The following is a 17,281-nucleotide window of genomic DNA, read 5'->3' as shown; positions in this document are numbered from 1 at the left end:
GTAATGTTACTGAGCCCCACCCTGGAGGAATTAAGTTAGGCTGTCAGGGTGGCCGGGGCCTTGGTAGGAGGAGGCCGGGCAGTCAGGGCTGAGAACCACTCCCCTCATGGTGGGCTGGGCTGCCTCTTTCTGCAAAGGCCTGGCTTCTCCTGCTCCTCCCTCCTATCTCCCCTGCCCCCTGAAAGCTCTGGCCTCCACCTCTTCCATGTCTGGCTTGCTCCCTGACTCAGTCTCTCACCGGATCCTTGGGGAGGCTCTGCTGGGAGCCCTGGAGAGGCCCCAGTAAGCTCCGCAGGCCGGAGTGGACCGTCCCAGAGAAACAGGTCTACCAGATGCCTGTTCACACCCTCTCCTGTACCCTGAGCTGCCTTTGTGCTTCCCCTTCCTCTCAGAGGAGCCTTATTACTCTTGGTCTGTGGAGCCCTGAGCCGCAGGCAGGTATGGAAGTAGATATGTCCAGAACACCACGCTCAACACTGAACAATTTGAAGGCCCATCCATTCCCGTGGCCTACCAGTGCCCATGGGAGGCCCCTTCAGCTGGACCTACGGATGCTCTTGACCAGAGTATGAAGGCCAGAGCTGTTTCCTGGAGCCCTGGAGCCCCCCACCCTAACCCCGGTCCTCCAGCAGCCTCCATCTCTGGAGGGAGAGGGGCAGGAGGCCCGGGGGAGGGAGGGGGGGAAAAAACAGGCGCCAACCACTGAGCCGCCCGCCCCTCTCCACAGGGCCTGTATGAGAAGGCGCTGGAGGACAGCGAGAAAGCGCTGGGCCTGGATGGTGAGAACATCCGGGCACTGTTTCGCAAGGCCCGTGCCCTCAGCGAGCTGGGGCGCCACAAGGAGGCGTATGAGTGCAGCAGCCGGTGTTCCCTCGCCCGGCCCCACGTGAGTGCCCTGGCCGGGGCTTCTGAGCCTGCTTCCTCCCCTGGGGCAGGGGATGGACCCAAACACGCGGATACGGACTGTGAGCTCTAGTTGTGTTTTCTCAGGCACTGCCGAAAACACACCGTATGTATTAGCTCACCTAATCCTTGCATCAGCCCTTTGAGGTAGATAGTATTATTGTCCCCATTTTAAAGATGAGGAAAGAGGCATAGAGAGACAGGAACTTACCGAGATCACAGCTGGGGGTGGCAGAGGCCACCCTTGAACCCAGGCAATCTGATTCTAGAAGTTCGTATCTTTTTTGTTGTTGTTGTTAAGATTTTATTTATTTATTTGACAGACAGAGATCACAAGTAGACAGAGAGGCAGGCAGAGAGAGAGCGGGAAGCAGGCTCTCCGCTGAGCAGAGAGCCCTATGTGGGGCTCGATCCCAGGACCCTGAGATCATGACCTGAGCTGAAGGCAGAGGTTTAACCCACTGAGCCACCCAGGTGCCCCCTAGAAGTTGGCATCTTAACCTCTGTACTATGATGGTACAGGGTTGCAGTAGGGACTAAAAGAGGCACCACATGTGCTGGGATCCTGATATCAGGCTGTCCCTCCATGGGGGAGAGACCAGGGATGGACTAGTAGTGAGCCTCGCTTGGCCTGGCCCACACACACAGCTGGGCACGGGTCTCTCCCCCTTTATTCATCCACTTAACAAGTATTTACTAAGCACCCATGAAGTGCCCGGATCTGTGCCCTTCAGGGACCCACAGTCCACTGGGAGGCATGGAAACAGCCCTGGGGTCTGGGCCTGACTCCACCACTGAACCCCAGTGTGACCTTGGACAAAACACTTCTATCCTGCACATTAGCTGCGTGTCTATAAAGGGCCCCTCCTACTTTATCCTGGAAATAATAGGCATGAAAAGGTTCAGTTCTGCCCAGCAGTGATCAGGATCTTGGAGGCCTCCCTCCCTGGAGGAAGGTGGGCTTGAGTGGGGCCAGAAGAAGCAAGAAGGGTCTGGGCGGTCAGAACAGGGGGGAGGCCATGTGTGCAGTGGCCCAGGATGTTGGTGTCAGAGAGCTGGGTTTAGGATTGTAATCCTGAGTGTCAGCCATCTACTAGCTGTGTCACCTTGGCCACACACAGCTTAGTCTCTCTGAGCCTTGGTTTGTACCCACTGTCAAACGGGGGTGACAATACGCCATGCACAATTGGGCTTTGAGAATGGAATCCGAAAATCATACAAGGCAGTTGGCTCAATGGCCAGGCACAGTGAGTCCAGAAAACATTCACTCTTCCAATACTTTTTGTTTATTACTCATGCTTCTTCAGTTCAAAGTTTTTATTTATTTCTTTGTCAGGGAGAGTTAGTGAGCAATCACAAGCAGGGGGAGCAGCAGGCAGAGGGACAAGCAGGCTCCCCACGGAGCAAGGAGCCGATGCGGGACTTGATCCCAGGACCCTGGGATCATGACCTGAGCTGAAGGCAGATGTTTAACCCACTGAGCCACCCAGGCGCCCCTCTAATTCAGTTAAGTTTACAATTAAGATCCTTTCTAACGACAGTAGTCCCTGAGCCGTACAGCATTTTCTAGCTGGTCCACATCCGAGTCTCGTGTCTACTGTGCACGGACAGGCAGGGGGGCGTTTACCCTACTGCATGGTGAGGCTGCTGGGGCCCCGCGAGGCTGCTCACTTGCCTGAGGAAAGTTCCCAGATGTGGACTTCTGATTGAATTGGGGGACTCCCCCATTTTCCAGTCTTTGTTGGCAAATGCTGGCTAAGCTGTGCTCTGTGCTGGGTGCTGGGGACCAGAGATGACTACGACTCTGGCTCTGGGCTCCAGGAGCTCATCAGGTAGGGAGATGGACAAAGGCACAGGTTGTTACAACATCCTTGTTGCCCCTTTGGTGCCTGGACCGTAGTTACCATTCCTTTGTTTGTGATTGGTGTCCCCCACCGGACTGAGCCTCCATAAGGCCCGGGCTGTCTTTCCTGTGACAGTGGTGTCCCTGACTCCTCGCCCCTGCCTGCCACATAAGGCGCACGCAGTAATACAGCCTTGGAGGGGGAAGGGATGTTGGGTGCTGTTACTGAGCACTAACCGTGGGCCCGCCATGTTCCAGACTTCCCACATTCTCGCTCCTATGGGCCTGGGCACCACCCACATGTCCTCTCTTGCGAAGAGTTCTAAGACATTGCGTGGTGAAAGAAGCCAGTTGTAGAACAATAGGTACAATATGATCTCACTTATGTTAAAAAAAATTTTAAAAAAGGGAGAAAATCCTCACAAAGCAAAACCGAGCATCCTTTCTAGGTCCATAGGGACATATGTAAATTCCCAGAAAAGATCTGTAGGGAAACAGATCAGAGCACGAGGCACGCTCCCTCTGGGGAGGAGCCTGGGGTGGGGGTCGGGATGGGGGTGATCCTGGGGGGCACTTGCTCTCTCTGCAGCATATCAGCCCTCTACAGTAACACTACTGCTTGCTGAGTTTTAGAAATAAAAAAGATCATCTTGAATTCCAAAATAAAAATTATTCCTTTCCCCTCCCCACGGTAAAAGGACAAAGGGAAGACTGAGTTCTGGGTCAGCCCCATTATGTACAAGCTCTGTGACCTGGGCAGCCAGTGACCCCTCCTGGGGCCTCACCCCCTTGTCAGTAACATGGGGTAACAGTGGATATCCCTCCCCGCCCCACCCCCCGCCCTACACACATGCCCCGCCATTGCCCGGGAGGGCTGCACAGGGTCTCCGGAGAGACTAACCCGCTGCACCCTGTGTCTTATCCCTCCAGGATGAAAGTGTAACTCAGCTTGGTCAGGAGCTGGCTCAGAAGCTTGGGCTTCGAGTTCGGAAAGCATATAAGAGGCCCCAGGTAAGGTGGGCTCTGGGCACTGAGGGTGGGCGAGGGTGGAGATGGGGGATCTGAAGGAGGACCAGGCACCTTTGGGCAGAAGTGGGTGAGAGCGGCCAGGGCCGGCCCAGAACAGAAGGGATTGATAACAGGTGATCTTCTCTCTCTCTTGGCTGAAAGCCCTGGACCGACGTCCAGAACCTTTTGGGAAAGGAAAGAACAGCCAAAGCGTGCAGTTCGCCTTAGACGCCAGCTGCTAAAACCTGTTCCCTCCCTTGCCCTGGCTGATTTAAACACCCAGAGACAGCCTGAGTTGACACTGATGTCCTTCGGCCCTGTGTTCTCGAATAACCTCTTTAGGATGCGTCCTGGAGAAATGGGCATCCGTGTGGCTCTTTGAGATCCACGTTTATTCACTTGGCACCTCTTTTATGTCGGAAAGCCGCATGGGGGAGAGGGAATGGCTCTAGAGTCATTTGTGACCTTGAGCAACTTAGTTCTCTCTCCCCTGGGGTTTCCACATCTGGAACATTAGGACCCTTATGCCTGCCTCAGGGGGTTCGTGGGAGGATCACAAGGAAAGAATGTTTGAGGTAGTGCCTGCCACACAGTAGGAGCACGTATGTGGAAGTCCTCTGCCCTGGTCCCAGTTACAGGAAGAAAATGCCCGCATCTGACCCCGAGACAGGGCAGGTAACTTCGGGCCGGCCTAGAGGCAGGGAGCCTTAGGGTGGGAGCCTGTAGGGGCCTATAGAACCCCAGCAGCCCGTGTTGGGGCCCCTCTGCTCCCCCGGCTGATGGGACCCAGAGCATCTTTACAGTCTTCATCTCTCCCTACTTCTCTAATCTCTGCAGGAACTGGAAACATTTTCTCTGCTCAGTAATGGCACTGCGGCTGGCGTGGCAGATCAGGTAAGATGGGGGGCAGGAGCCCCAGCCCCCTCCCTGCCTCCAGTGCCAACCTGTCACGAGAGCTTTGGATTCACTCTCTGGGGCATAACGACCCCAGCAGTGGGTTCAGAGCCATCGCACTGAAGGGCTGGGCTCAATCTGTCCTAGTCTAGGACAGTCTGTGAGCCAGACACCAGCCCTAGGAAGAGGGGGTGACTGACCGCCTTGACCTAGGCCAGACTCACGGATAGCTCTAGGGATTCAGAGCACACCTCCTAAGAGGGGCCTCCTGGGACCACAGGGCCAAAGTGTGGGGACAGGCTGTGACAGCTGTTGGCGGGCAGGTGGCCTAGTCGCAATGACCTTTTGGCTTCGTCACCCTTCCTGCCGCCGTTGCTTTCCTCCCCAGTGGCCTTTCTGCATCTCAGCCTCTAGGTCTCTAATGTCCTCCCTCTGCCTACTTTCTTTGCCTTTCCGTTTCCAGGACCCAGCTACAGCACGCACCCCCACTGAGGCCCTTCCTGGTACCCCCGCCCAGGTGGCTGCTGGGGAGATGCACAGAAATTGGGGGCAGAGCTCAGACCTGGGGTCCCATGGGGATGAGCCCAGCCTGCTGCTGTGAGAGCTGTTCTTTTTTTTTTTTTTTTAAGATTTTATTTATTTGACAGACAGAGATCACAAGTAGGCAGAGAGGCAGGCAGAGAGAGAGGGGGAAGCAGGCTCCCCGCCAAGCAGAGAGCCTGATGCGGGGCTCGATCCTAGGACCCTGAGATTGTGACCCGAGCTGAAGGCAGAGGCCTTAACCCACTGAGCCACTCAGGCGCCCCATGAGAGCTGTTCTTGAGCAGAACCTTTACCTCTGAGCCTCGGATTTCGAACCTGTGAAATGAGGGTGTTCTGTCCCTCAGCTGGAACAAGGGAGCAGACCCTGTGAAGTGTGGCACCCGTGGGAGCCACGAGGAGCAGTCAGCATTATCCTAGCTTTTGGATGTCCCCACTCCCAGGGCCAAGACGCTCGTGCAAACCTGGCTCATCCTGGGGGCGGGGCAGGACCCGGCACACACACACACACACACACACACACACACACACACACACTGGACACGCCCATTGCTCACTGCGCATGCTCAGGTGGACTTTGAGGCTTTCTGGAAGACAAGGGACAGGCCCTTGGAACACTGATGGAGGCTGGGGTCCTGCCTCTTTGTTGTATGTAAGGGGAGACTGAGGTACAGAGCAAGGAGGGGACTTGGCAAACATTGCACAGCAAGGCAGCTGCAGGCCTGTCTGCCTTCCGGGTGTTATGAGGCTTTCATTCCTTCACTCAGCAAACTCCCAGGGAACCCTTTCTTGGCCCTGGGCTGGGTACTGGGGCATAGCTGAGTCAGGCAGGCACATCCTTGAACTTGGGGACTTCTGGGTGCCCAGGGAGGCAGATATGGCTCTGTCTGTGTAGCATTGCTCATGGATTATAACCAGAAATTTGGAGGCCTGGCATATGTTGGATGCTGAAAAACAAACACAAACAAAAAACACATTTGGTCTAACCAACTGCCATGGACTGGGCGACTTATAAACAACTCATTTCTCACAGTTCTCGAGACTGGGAAGTCCAAGGTCAAGGTGCTGGCAAATTCGGTATCTGGCAAGGACCCACGCATCCTGGTTCACAGATGGCACCTTCTAGCTATAACCTCACATTGCGGAAGCGGTGAGGGAGCTCCCTGGGGTCTCTTTTGTAAGGGCACTAATCCTGTTCAAGGGTGCTTCACCCTCATGACCTAATCACCTCCCAAAGGCCCCACTCTTAATACTATCCCCTTAGGGGGTAGGATTTCAACATATGAATTTGATGTATGTTGAACATCTGGCAAATATTCAGACCATAGCAGTGAATGAGTGACTGAAGAATTGTAAATAATTTCACAATGCCTTAAAAGGGTACTACTTACCCCTATTACAATGAAGAAACCAAGGCCCAACGAGTTAGAGGACTTGTGTGAGTCCACTGAGCCTAGGGCTAGACACGGTAAGCAAAACATTTGTGGTTCCTGCCTTCAAAGCACTCAAGTCCAGGGTAAATGGATACTAGTGTGATAATTTCTGGTTACAAACCATCATGAGAGCTGTAAAGGCAAAGTGTGGGTACCCACGGGCCACTGGAATAAGGAGGCCTGATTTAGATTGGGCATCAGTGATCTTTCAAATGAGACCTGAAGGTTGAGGAGTAGGCAGGGGCACGGTGTGCTGGTAAAGCTGCATTTCAGACAGGGGAGGGATGTGCAAAGGCCCTGAGGCTAGGAGGAGCCAAGAGAGTGGGAGGGACCAAGTGGAAGGGAGGCAGGGCCCTAGTGGGGCTAGAACAGTAGATCATAGAACTCACAGCGCAACTGGAGGAGACAACAAACAAAAAGTGATCAGTGCCGTGGAGATGGTTGGCTGGGGAATGCTGGGGCGTTGGGAGGGGTTGCAGTTTTAAACAGTGAGCAAGGAAGGCCTCAATGAGAAGGAGACACTGGAGCAAAGACCTGCAGATGAGGGATGTGCCTTGAGGAGGTCTGGGGGAGGAGGCAGGGGGAATGGTGAGTGCAAAGGCCCTGAGGCAGGCATGTGCCCAGTGCGTGGGGACAATAGCCAGGAGGCCATGGTAGCTAGAGGCTGGGATGCAGAGCTCCTCTTTCCTCTCACCAGAGGTGATAGGGATGCAGGAAGTCATTTCAGGATGATCTTATTCAGAGTTCCTAGATATCAAGGGCTCCTGCCTTATTCCTGGAGCTGAAGAAATGGGGGCTCCCTTTTGTTGTTTTCTGCTGATAGTGTTATAACAGCACCTTATAGGACTGTGCTGGGGTGACCCTGGTTGGGTATGTGGTGGGATGTTCCTGCTTCTTTCCCTTCCCACAGTGACTGCCCTGGTTAAAGCCGCATGCCACTAGGGCTAGCCTCCCCTTCCTGTACCCTCAAGATGAACTCTGACAGACAGGCCTCTAGGTCTCTCCCTAGTATAGGGACCTTCCATGGTTATTAATAAAAGTGTCTGTTTAAAAGTAATCAACTCCGGATCCTCTTGCCTGGCATTCAGGCTCCCCAGCAGTCGAGTTCCGACATCCCTCTCCGGCCTCGCCTCCTACTCACGCACCAGGCAGGGTGTGTGTGTGCATTTCTGCGGGGCTCTGCAACAGGCTCCTCAGAGAGCAGGACGGTGGGTTCCTCCGTGCTGTGCCTCCGCTCAGCACCCCTTTGGAGGCAGACAGGTCAGGTCTCTGTAAACTGGTGGCATAACCTAAAGGAAATGATTTGTCTTGGAGCTTTGGGTTCCTCCTGTGAAACAGGTGATCGTGCTCAATTCCCGGGGTGCTTGTGTGGACGACCTGAAGGCAGGCAGGGGAGCCAGCAGCCAGTTACCTGCTATGTGGGTGTCCCTAGCAGGGAAAGGCAGGGACGGATGAGCCTAGCAAGACGGGCTAGAGCTGGGTGGTGGACAGGGAGCCCGGGGAGCCCTAAACACCCTGGGCAGGGAGACGCATGGCTTTCCCTAGCATCATTCATCTCCTTCCGGCCTCATGTGAGAGCAGCAGCTCTGACCCGTCACGGCAGCAAACACACCAGAGACACTGAACTGCCCATCTTTGCCAAGCCAGGGCCAGGCTCCAGGGCGTGAGGAGTGTTCTATGGGGGTGGGGGTTGGGAGTGCACAGGGCTAGGTCTGGGGTCGGGGCTGACTCCCGAGTCCCAAGTCAGACAAGCCCCTCTCTGGCCCGGGAGTGGCAGCTTCCCCAGGCCCCCGGACTGACCTTTCCTTGCACTTGGGGGGTGGGGGAGGACAACACTGCAGGGCACCTGGACCAAGGGTTGAGCTCACTGGGCAGTGAGGTGCTGGCCCAGCCTGGCAGGAGGCAGGACCCCAAATCCGTCTTGCTGCTGTCAGCCCTGCTGCGGGTTCATGGGACAGAATGGCGAGCAGGGAGGCTCCGGTCCTCCTTCTGCCCTCAGAGGGCACACAGAGGACATGGGGTCACCCGGGGGCCTGCCAGGGAAGGAAGACTGCAGCGGGACTGTGCAGGACTCAGAGAAGGGGAGGATGTGCCAGGATTGAGGAATGACTCAGGCCACAGCCAGAGGGGGACACGAGGCAGGGGAGATGCAGCACGCGAGTCCATCCAGGCCAACATCTTGACAGGCAAAAAGCACTTCCTAAGTTCTATGCAAATGTCAAGTGATTTCAAACTCATAACAGTTCTAGAAGGTGGATGACTGTACGTACCATCCTTAATCTACGGGTAAGGGAGCAGGCCCAGGGAGGGTGAGGAACTTGGCCAGGCCCCAGAGCAAACTGCAGCCCAGCTTTCCCTCCAACAGCAGGTGCACGGGGGGCAGTGGGATCCTACCTGGACTCCTTCAGCCTGGAGCTATGATTGGGTCAGGGGACACTGGTGATTCCGGGTTTGGCACTTTTATCTTTGAGCCGCAGGCTATCCATGCAGGGCACAGCTGGGTAAAGACCAACCACCATCCCCAGGGTATGGACCCTATCCTGTGATGGGCAAGGAAACTGAGGCTCAGAGGTTATAGCTCTTTCCTCTCAGGGTACCCCTCCAGCAAGGGGCACGTGTGAGGCTTGTCTAACCCCGCTCCCCCTGCCTCCTGGCTCCTGCCCGTCTGGCCCTGGGTTTCATTCCAGCAATAGCCACAAGGTGGGGGTGAGGCAGGCGCCGTGGCCTTCCCGGCCCATGTCTGCCTGACCTTCTGTGTCCTTTCTCTCCACAGGGAACTTCCAATGGATTGGGCTCCATAGATGACATCGAAACAGGTAGTGTCCCTGATCTGAGGGCACAGGGCAGGGACGGGTCCCCAGGGAGGGCTCAGCCCTTAGCTGAGGGGTCCCTGCCCTAGCGACCCCCTGAAGCATGAAAGGAAGTAGCGGGTCTAGGAAACCACACTCCCTCTCAGGGAGGAGAGGGCAGGGGGTCGGCCACATAGTAGGGCAGCACTGATCTCCTGTCCCCCGCCCCAAGCCAGCTCCTCCCCCAACTGGGAGTCCCCTTCTCTTCCTCACTGGCTTCCAAGAAGAGTGACAAGTGTCCCTTAGAGAGGGCGTGACTTCTCCCTAGGTAGGATAGTCAGGCCCTGAGCCAGGTCCATTCGAGAGATAGCACAGGACCAAAGGACCCTGTCCTGGTCTATGGTGCCCTTCCTTCTGGTGACTGAGCCTCCAGCCCCCGAGTCAGGCCAGCGCAGGCAGGGCTCCTGACTGGAGGTCAGAAAGGAGGGAAGGTGCTGTGTGAGGACTCTAGGGCCCCAGAGCACCTCCCCCTACCGCCAAGCAGGAACCCCTATGGCTACTGATCCTACCCTCCCATCCACAGACTGCTACGTGGACCTGCGAGGCTCCCCGGCCCCCCTACCCTCTACCCCCACGATGCCCCTGTTCCCTCATGTTCTGGACCTGCTGGCCCCCCTGGACAGCAGCAGCAGGGCCCTCCCTGGCGCTGAGAGCCTGGACGACTTTTCCGACGGGGATGTCTTTGGGCCGGAGCTGGACACCCTCCTGGACTCACTGGTGAGCCGAGTCGCCGCCCTTCTGCTCCCCGGAGCCCCTCCCCCAGCCCGGACCCCAGCATATTCATCCTCCTGTCCCACAAGCGGGGGGGGGGTCCCATCTCCATGTCACAGTTGGAGAAACTGAGGCCTGAGGAGGGAAAGGGACCTGCTTGGGATACAAACATGAAGCTCTATAGAACGCACAACCATGGGGCGCCTGGGGGGCTCAGATGGTTAAGCGTCTGCCCTTAGCTTAGGTCACGATCTCCAGGTCCTGGGATCGAGCCCCGCATCAGGCTCCTGGCTCAGTGGGGAGCTTGCTTCTCTCTCTCCCCCTCTGCCTCTCCCCCTGCTTGTGCTCTCTCTCTCTCTCTCGAGTGAATAAATAAAATCTTTAAAAAAAAAAAAAAAAAGACTGCACAACCAGAGGGACCGTGAAGATCCCTGGCTCCACTCGTGGGATGGGTTGGGGCTGAGGCACAGAGGGTTAGCTTGCCTGCCTGGGGCCTGGGGAGCCTGCCTCTGCCCAGGCCAGGGTGGTCAAGTTCTCTTCCAACTCCTCCTTCTGTTCCTCACCTCACAGTCCCTGGTCCAGGGTGGCCTGCCTGGCAGCGGCGTGCCCAGCGAGTTGCCCCAGCTGATACCTGTGTTCCCCGGTGGGACCCCACTGCTGCCACCTGTAGTGGGTGGCTCCATCCCCGTCTCCAGCCCCCTGCCCCCGGCCTCCTTCGGCCTCGTCATGGACCCCTCCAAGAAGCTGGCTGCCTCTGTGCTGGACGCCCTCGACCCCCCAGGCTCGGGACTGGACTCCCTCGACCTGCTGCCGTACTCGGATACACGCTTGGATGCCCTCGACAGCTTTGGCTCGACCCGTGGTGCCCTGGACAAGCCCAACTCCTTTGTGGGTGAGGCCTGGGTGGGCACGGGCACCCCCACCCCCTTGGCAATTTTCAGAATACCACGGCATCTCCAGTCTCTGGGGGGCGGAGCTGGGATCACCACTCAGTTCAGCCGAGGTCCAGGCCCTCTGTCCCCATCATGGTTCAGGGCCACCGCCTCTGAGTTGCCTTGTCTCCTGCAGTGTTCAGCCCAGTGTGGGGCTGAGGCCAGAGGGGCTGGGTGTCTTGTTCAACACCAGACAGTGGAACTGTGCTAGGCCAGGACTCTGAACTTGCAGTATAGTGCTCTCTGGCCAGCCTTCTGGGGCCCTGGGGTCGCCGGGCTGGTAGGATCCCACAGGGATGATCCTGAGGCTGGGGGAAGGGCTGCCAGGCCACAGGCTCCTTCAGCACCACTCTGAGCGGGGCGCCAGGGGCCCAGAGAGGAAGCAGAGCTGTCAGGGCCCTCGCAGGACCAGCTTTCAGACGCTTGGACCTGGCCCAGGCCACTCGTGGCTCAGGGGGATTCACGAGGCCACAGGAGCCAAAGGGAGACTTCCTGAAGTTGCTGATGGCTGAGGGAGGTCTTAAAGGAGAAAGTCCTTGCTGTCAGGGGGAGCAGGTGACACAGGCTTGCATGACTGAGGGACTGGCCGATGAGGAGGGTCGTCAGCAAGAGGGGAGGGTGGGTTGGGGGCCTTGAAGAGCTGAAGCTGGTGTCAGAGGACCTTTGAGCCACACTGAGAGCTTGGGCTTCTTCTGGGGGCAGTGGGGGCCACGGCAGGTGTAAGACAGGCTGCTCGTGCTCAGGCCGGGACACTGCTCTGTCCTTGGGCAGTGGCCTTGAGGGTAGGGTCAGGAGATCAGCACAAACGGTAGAGGCTGTGTCTGGGTGGTTTCGACAACTTAGAAATGCCTATGAGAAAGTCCTCAGAGAACTTCTCATCCCTTCGGGGCAGGGCGGGTGACCCCTGTGTCTTCTTGCCCAGAGGAAACCAACTCACAGGACCATCGTCCCCCAAGTGGTACGCAGAAACCAGCCCCCTCGGTGAGTGCTTGGCGCAGATCTGTGACCAGGTACCCTGTGCCCTCTTGGGTGGAAGGGAAGTGGGTGTGGGCTCCAGAGTGGAGGTGAGCCTTCCGCATGGGATGGGGTCCTGCACGCCCCAAGGAGAGGCACCCTCAGAATGGCCTCTGCCTAGCCCTTCCAAACTGAGCTACATGCTGGGAGAGGGAGCTGAGGGCACGGCCCAACCCTTGTCTGACAGAAGAGGACATTGAGGCTCAGGGCTTAAGTAACTTCTCCAGGGTTAGTAACATCCCTGTGCTCAGGACTCATCTCATTCTGTTTAGGAGAGCCCTTGGGCAGGTAGCAGGCAGCCTGCCCTCTGCACTCTGGCCTCAGCCTAGACACTAGCTGCGTGGCCCTGGGGAAGTAACCTAACCTCTCTGGGTCTTGCCTTTTTCCCCATCTGCTGCTACCCTGGGGCTTGGGAAGTAGAGGCTGGGAGTGGGGAGGGGATGTGCATAGGCCCCGGCTGGGGCCATTCCTGTTTCTCTGCTTTCATGTTAGGCTTTTGCTCAAGGGAAGGTTCTGGGCCAAGATTAGTGTCACCCATGCACCCCCTCAAGGCAAGTTCTATTCCAGTGTTACAGATTCTTGGATCACGTTATAAGGAATTTCCTTATATAAATAATTCCCTGGCTGGTAGGGTAGGAGAAAGGGGTGGGTCCTGGGCTACAGTTCTGCTCTTGGGTAGGATGGGGGGGTCATAGAGCCCCCCCAACCTCTGGTGCCCAGGCTGGCTTCAGTGGCTCCAGCCAGGGTCCGGTGCCCAAGACGGCCAACCTCCTCCTGTCACAGCCCGAGCCCTCCATGCCCAACACCGCCTTGCTCATCAAGAACCCCTTGGCTGCCACCCATGAGTTCAAGCAGGCCTGCCAGCTCTGCTACCCCAAAACAGGTAATGTGACGCCTTCATATTCCTCTACCCCTCCGCCCAGAGACACTGGGAATCCGGAATAGCCTCCTGGGGTGACAGAGCCCTGGTGTACCAGTCAGAGGAAAATGTGGGAAAACAGGAGCCCCTCTGTGTATTTTGAGAGGGTGGGGAATTGGGGGAAGGTGTAGAACATGGGGTTCTGGGGCTTTCAAAATTGCCACAAAGGCTAGAGGAGCAGAAGCTAGGAGTCTCCTCAGCCTCTGAGCTGCTCCTTCACAAGAGCTGAGTTGTGCCGCTCTCACATGGGAGTCAGGGGCTGCTGATCACAGCCTCCCACAGCCCAGAGGCTGCCGCACGGCCATGGAGTGGCGTCCAGCTGGCTGCGGCAGGAACACGTTAGCCCACACCTCATGCACCTCCGCTTCACCATCCACTTCTCCCATGAGAGCATCTCCCTGGGTGGATACAAACCTGGCCTGGAACCCTGGAGGCAAAGGAGTCTGGGAAGTGTAGTTCCTAGATTCCCAGCCCCCAGATCCAAGGGAGGTGACAGAAGCCGTTTACAGTAGATGTCCAATGCTGGGAGACAGTTTTCAGCACACCCGGAATCTTAGAATTCTAGTCTGAGACTCATTTGCCAGAATCCCGGACGTTTTAGTGCAATATTATTTTGGGAGGCCAAGTTTAAAAGTCTTAGCAGTCTAGGATTTTCCATCTGAAGGGTATGAGTTGACAGGACCTCGGAGGCTGTCCAGTTTTTGTCCACACACTGCAGGACCTTCCCCTTCACCCCTGGCCACATGCATGTCATCCCTGAGAGTCCTCCCAGCAAAGCGCCCATGGACCTGCAGGGGCGGGGAGCAGGGCGCCATCTTGCTGGATGGCTGCGCCCATGATAAAGTCTTTCTTCACACGGACCTCAGGCTGCCTCCCCAGTCCACACACCCGCGGCCTCTCACGCCCTGTGGACTGCGCAGCTAGTGCTGGCACAGCCAGGTCGCATGGCGTTCCCACGGGGCTATTTCCCCGTTGTCAGTGGGGAGGAGGCCCTGGGTCAGAGACTTGACCGTAGCAGAGCTGGGAGCGTGAATTCGAGCAGCACCCTTCCAGGCAGGATGAGAAAGGGACGGGCCTGCTCTCTGCCAGGTGCTGTCTTCCTCATTCCTTCTAGAGAAATCCTGGAGAGTCTGAGTGGTGATGGAAGGGGGTGGGTGCTAGAAAGGGGTCCTTGGAGGGGCCCCCTGTCTCTAGGGAGCACTTGGTGAGGAAAGGAGGCCCAGCTGACGGAGGTAGGTTTTTAGGCAAGGGTCCAAGTCTCACTGCTTGAGACCATCAGCTGTCACCCTTCAGCCCTCCACCTGAAATCTGTCTCTGTCCATGTGTCCCCGCAGGGCCCAAGGCGGGCGACTACACCTACCGCGAGGGCCTTGAACACAAGTGTAAGCGGGACATCCTGCTTGGCCGGCTCCGGAGCTCCGAGGATCAGACCTGGAAGCGGATCCGGCCCCGGCCCACCAAGACCAGCTTTGTGGGCTCCTACTACCTGTGCAAAGGTGGGTGCGCTGTGGCGGGGGCCTAGCTCCTCTCACACCCAGCCTTGGCTCTGCCCTTCCTCACTGGTAGGCGGAGGAAGACATTCATCGAGGAGTCATCCCACAGCAGAATGAGCATCTAGGCCCTGTCTTGACAGCTCCACAGATTGGGGGAGAACATTTGAGATGTTCCATTCCAGCTAAAGCCCCTACTGAGTGTGAGGGCCAAGCGGTCCGTGGAGAGTCGTTGCTGTCACGGCTGCAGGGTCCCAAAGGACTGTGGGAAGGATGTGGGGAGAAGCCACATAAAGCACATAGGACTGGTACATAGTAGAGTAAACGGATTGATAAATATTAGCTTTTAAATGTTATCGTGTTGCCGTTGTCCCCACTTTTGGCTCACGTCGACATGGCCGGTATTTAATGGACGTTTGTCGGGTACCTTGCTTGCCGGCTTCGATTTCCCAAGCAAGCGTCTTGGAGCAGTCTTCACGGCTCTCTACAAGTAGTCACAACATTGCTGGGCACTTTTAGTGTCACCCTTCTGTACCCACCATCACGCATCCTCACAACTCAGGGCTGGGAAGCTAAAGCTTCAGGAGGCTCCGCCTTTGTCCCTCAACCCAACCGGAGGCAGTAGCCCTAGGCTCTCTGGACCAGCGACCTGTCCTCCCAGCAGGATCTTAAGGACATATCGCTTCTGGGCTTGAAGGCCTCAGTCAACCCTCCCCTGGCCAGTGTAGATGAAGTCCATACTCTCTGAGGCTTACAAGTCCCCCGTCTGTAACCACTCCCCAAACACCCAGAACCTGGACTCCTTTGTACACTTGATCTTGATCTTGAACTTGATCAAGCAGCACCCGGATCTTGGGAAGCCATTCCATACAGGGTCCCCTGCCCCGTGCAGAGCTGGTTTGGGCACAGAGCAGCCAGTGGTGACTGTCTGTCCATTGGCTCCCTTGTCCTTGTGTGCCAGCAGCCTGGCAGAAGGGTGGGGCAGGGCAGACTTAGAGTGTGAGCAGGGGAGAGAAAGAAAAACTGTTTCCGCCACCAGGAGATGGCAGGACTTCGGGTTATGAGCCTACTGCCCTCACAACTCCCTGGTCCCCAGGGGTTTTTTTTTGGTTTGTTTTTTGTTCTTTTTTTGTTTGTTTGTTTGTTTGTTTATTTTAAGATTTATTCGACAGAGAGACAGCCAGAAAGGGAACACAAGCAGGGGGAGTGGCAGAGGGAGAGGGAGAAGCAGGCTTCCTGCCAAGTAGAGAATCTGATGTGGAGCTTGAACCCAGGACCCTGGAATCATGACCTGAGCTGAAGGCAGACGCTTAATGCCTGAGACACCCAGGCGCCCCATGCTTTTTGTTTTAAAGTAGGTTCCACACCCAGCGTGGGGTTTAGACTCCTGGCCCCGAGATCAAGAGTTACATGCTCTACCGATTGAGCCAGCCAGGCACCCTTGGTCCCTAGGGGTTTTATTATTTCACTTAATCTGCACAACAACCCAATGGTCTCTGTTTATGGGACAGACAGCTGAGGAATAACAGGGAATCCCAGCCCAAGTCTGCCAGATTCCAAGGCCCAGGCCCTTAACCAGTGGTATTGTCCTGGTGCATAATGAGAATAAAACCCCGTGTATTTATTTTGAGGCTTGTGTTCATCTGCAAAGCCCTTCATCCTACCTCTAATCCTGCCCAACCCCCAAAAGGCAGCTTTGTGGGGTGGTAGGGTGGGATGATCGCATCCTTGGTGGATGGAAAAGGCAGGCACTGCCCTCAGCATAGGTGTAGAGCAGAGAAGGGACCTGGCCTGGGAAGGGCTTTCCCTGGCTCTGTGGCTTGGCCCCACCCGAGTCCCAAGCAGCAGGCACCCCGCCCCCCAACACGGTGGGGATGAGCCTGAGTCCCGCCTGCTGCAGCAGAGGTCTTGGGGGCTCTGCGGGCTACCGTCCCGCCTGGCAGAACGTGTGTCCTGTTGCCTCTTTGCAGACATGATTAACAAGCAGGACTGTAAGTACGGGGATAACTGCACCTTCGCCTACCATCAGGAGGAGATCGACGTGTGGACAGAGGAGCGGAAGGGCACCCTCAACCGGGACCTTCTCTTTGACCCACTGGGGGGCGTCAAGCGCGGCAGCCTCACCATCGCCAAGCTCCTTAAGGAGCACCAGGGCATCTTCACTTTCCTCTGTGAGGTACCCGTGCCCCTGTCCCACTTGCCTGCCACCCCACAGTCGATGGCATAGATGACACTGGGAGGGGCTCCCTGGAGTGCCCTGTTATCAGATGTCAGTCCTGACACCTGGGGGTTTGGGAGGCCTGACTGGAGAACAGTAGGTCCTTGGACTGCCAGAAAGGCCCATAAGACCCTGTCTTGCTAAAGAAAAGAGAGTCCTGCCCGCTCTTTCCAGATGGCCATCAAGAGGCCAGGGTGGGCACAAGACGCTGTACGAACTTGCCCTCCCCACATCTCCTTGTCCAGCTGTGCAGGCTCTGATGCCCAGCATGTCTCCCTGCCCACTTGCCTGCCTGTATCCAGGCTGTCCCCTCTCCCGGGAGCGCCCTCCCTGTTTTCCCATCTCTTGGGCGCTCTGAGACTCAGCTCTGATCCCAGCATCTCTAGCAAGTTGTCATAAATTCCTTCCCCAGAGCTGCCACAGCAGACCCTGCCGGCCCCCGGCTTCCCTGCCTGATTGGAGCATGATGAGGGCAGTGTCAGGGTCAGATCCCTCTCCACGTGGAGCCAGAGGTCTGGATCCGGGTT

General features: G+C 56.8%; 1 protein-coding gene across 7 annotated transcripts in view; it reads left to right on the top strand.

Moving 5' to 3' along the window:
* The window catches only part of ZC3H7B (zinc finger CCCH-type containing 7B), a 54,191-nt gene that overhangs the window by 24,330 nt on the left and 12,580 nt on the right, over nucleotides 1–17,281 (top strand). For 4 of the 7 annotated variants that reach the window (XM_032882906.1, XM_032882907.1, XM_032882902.1 and 1 more), the window contains exons 5-14: nucleotides 728–886; nucleotides 3,677–3,757; nucleotides 4,592–4,648; nucleotides 9,395–9,437; nucleotides 9,994–10,187; nucleotides 10,752–11,073; nucleotides 12,006–12,094; nucleotides 12,848–13,010; nucleotides 14,381–14,542; nucleotides 16,507–16,712. In XM_032882906.1, the coding sequence (XP_032738797.1) occupies nucleotides 728–886; nucleotides 3,677–3,757; nucleotides 4,592–4,648; nucleotides 9,395–9,437; nucleotides 9,994–10,187; nucleotides 10,752–11,073; nucleotides 12,006–12,094; nucleotides 12,848–13,010; nucleotides 14,381–14,542; nucleotides 16,507–16,712 (1,476 nt within the window). The remainder of the gene's footprint in view (nucleotides 1–727; nucleotides 887–3,676; nucleotides 3,758–4,591; nucleotides 4,649–9,394; nucleotides 9,438–9,993; nucleotides 10,188–10,751; nucleotides 11,074–12,005; nucleotides 12,095–12,847; nucleotides 13,011–14,380; nucleotides 14,543–16,506; nucleotides 16,713–17,281) is intronic. The other 3 variants (XM_032882903.1, XM_032882905.1, XM_032882904.1) reach the window with 3 other exon arrangements.

This window comes from Lontra canadensis, unplaced genomic scaffold (genome assembly GCF_010015895.1).
Source record: "Lontra canadensis isolate GAN:19392208 unplaced genomic scaffold, GSC_riverotter_1.0 scaffold84, whole genome shotgun sequence".
Taxonomy (NCBI): domain Eukaryota; kingdom Metazoa; phylum Chordata; class Mammalia; order Carnivora; family Mustelidae; genus Lontra; species Lontra canadensis.
Note: the sequence above shows the minus strand (reverse complement) of the source record. Positions and strands in the feature narration are given on the sequence as shown.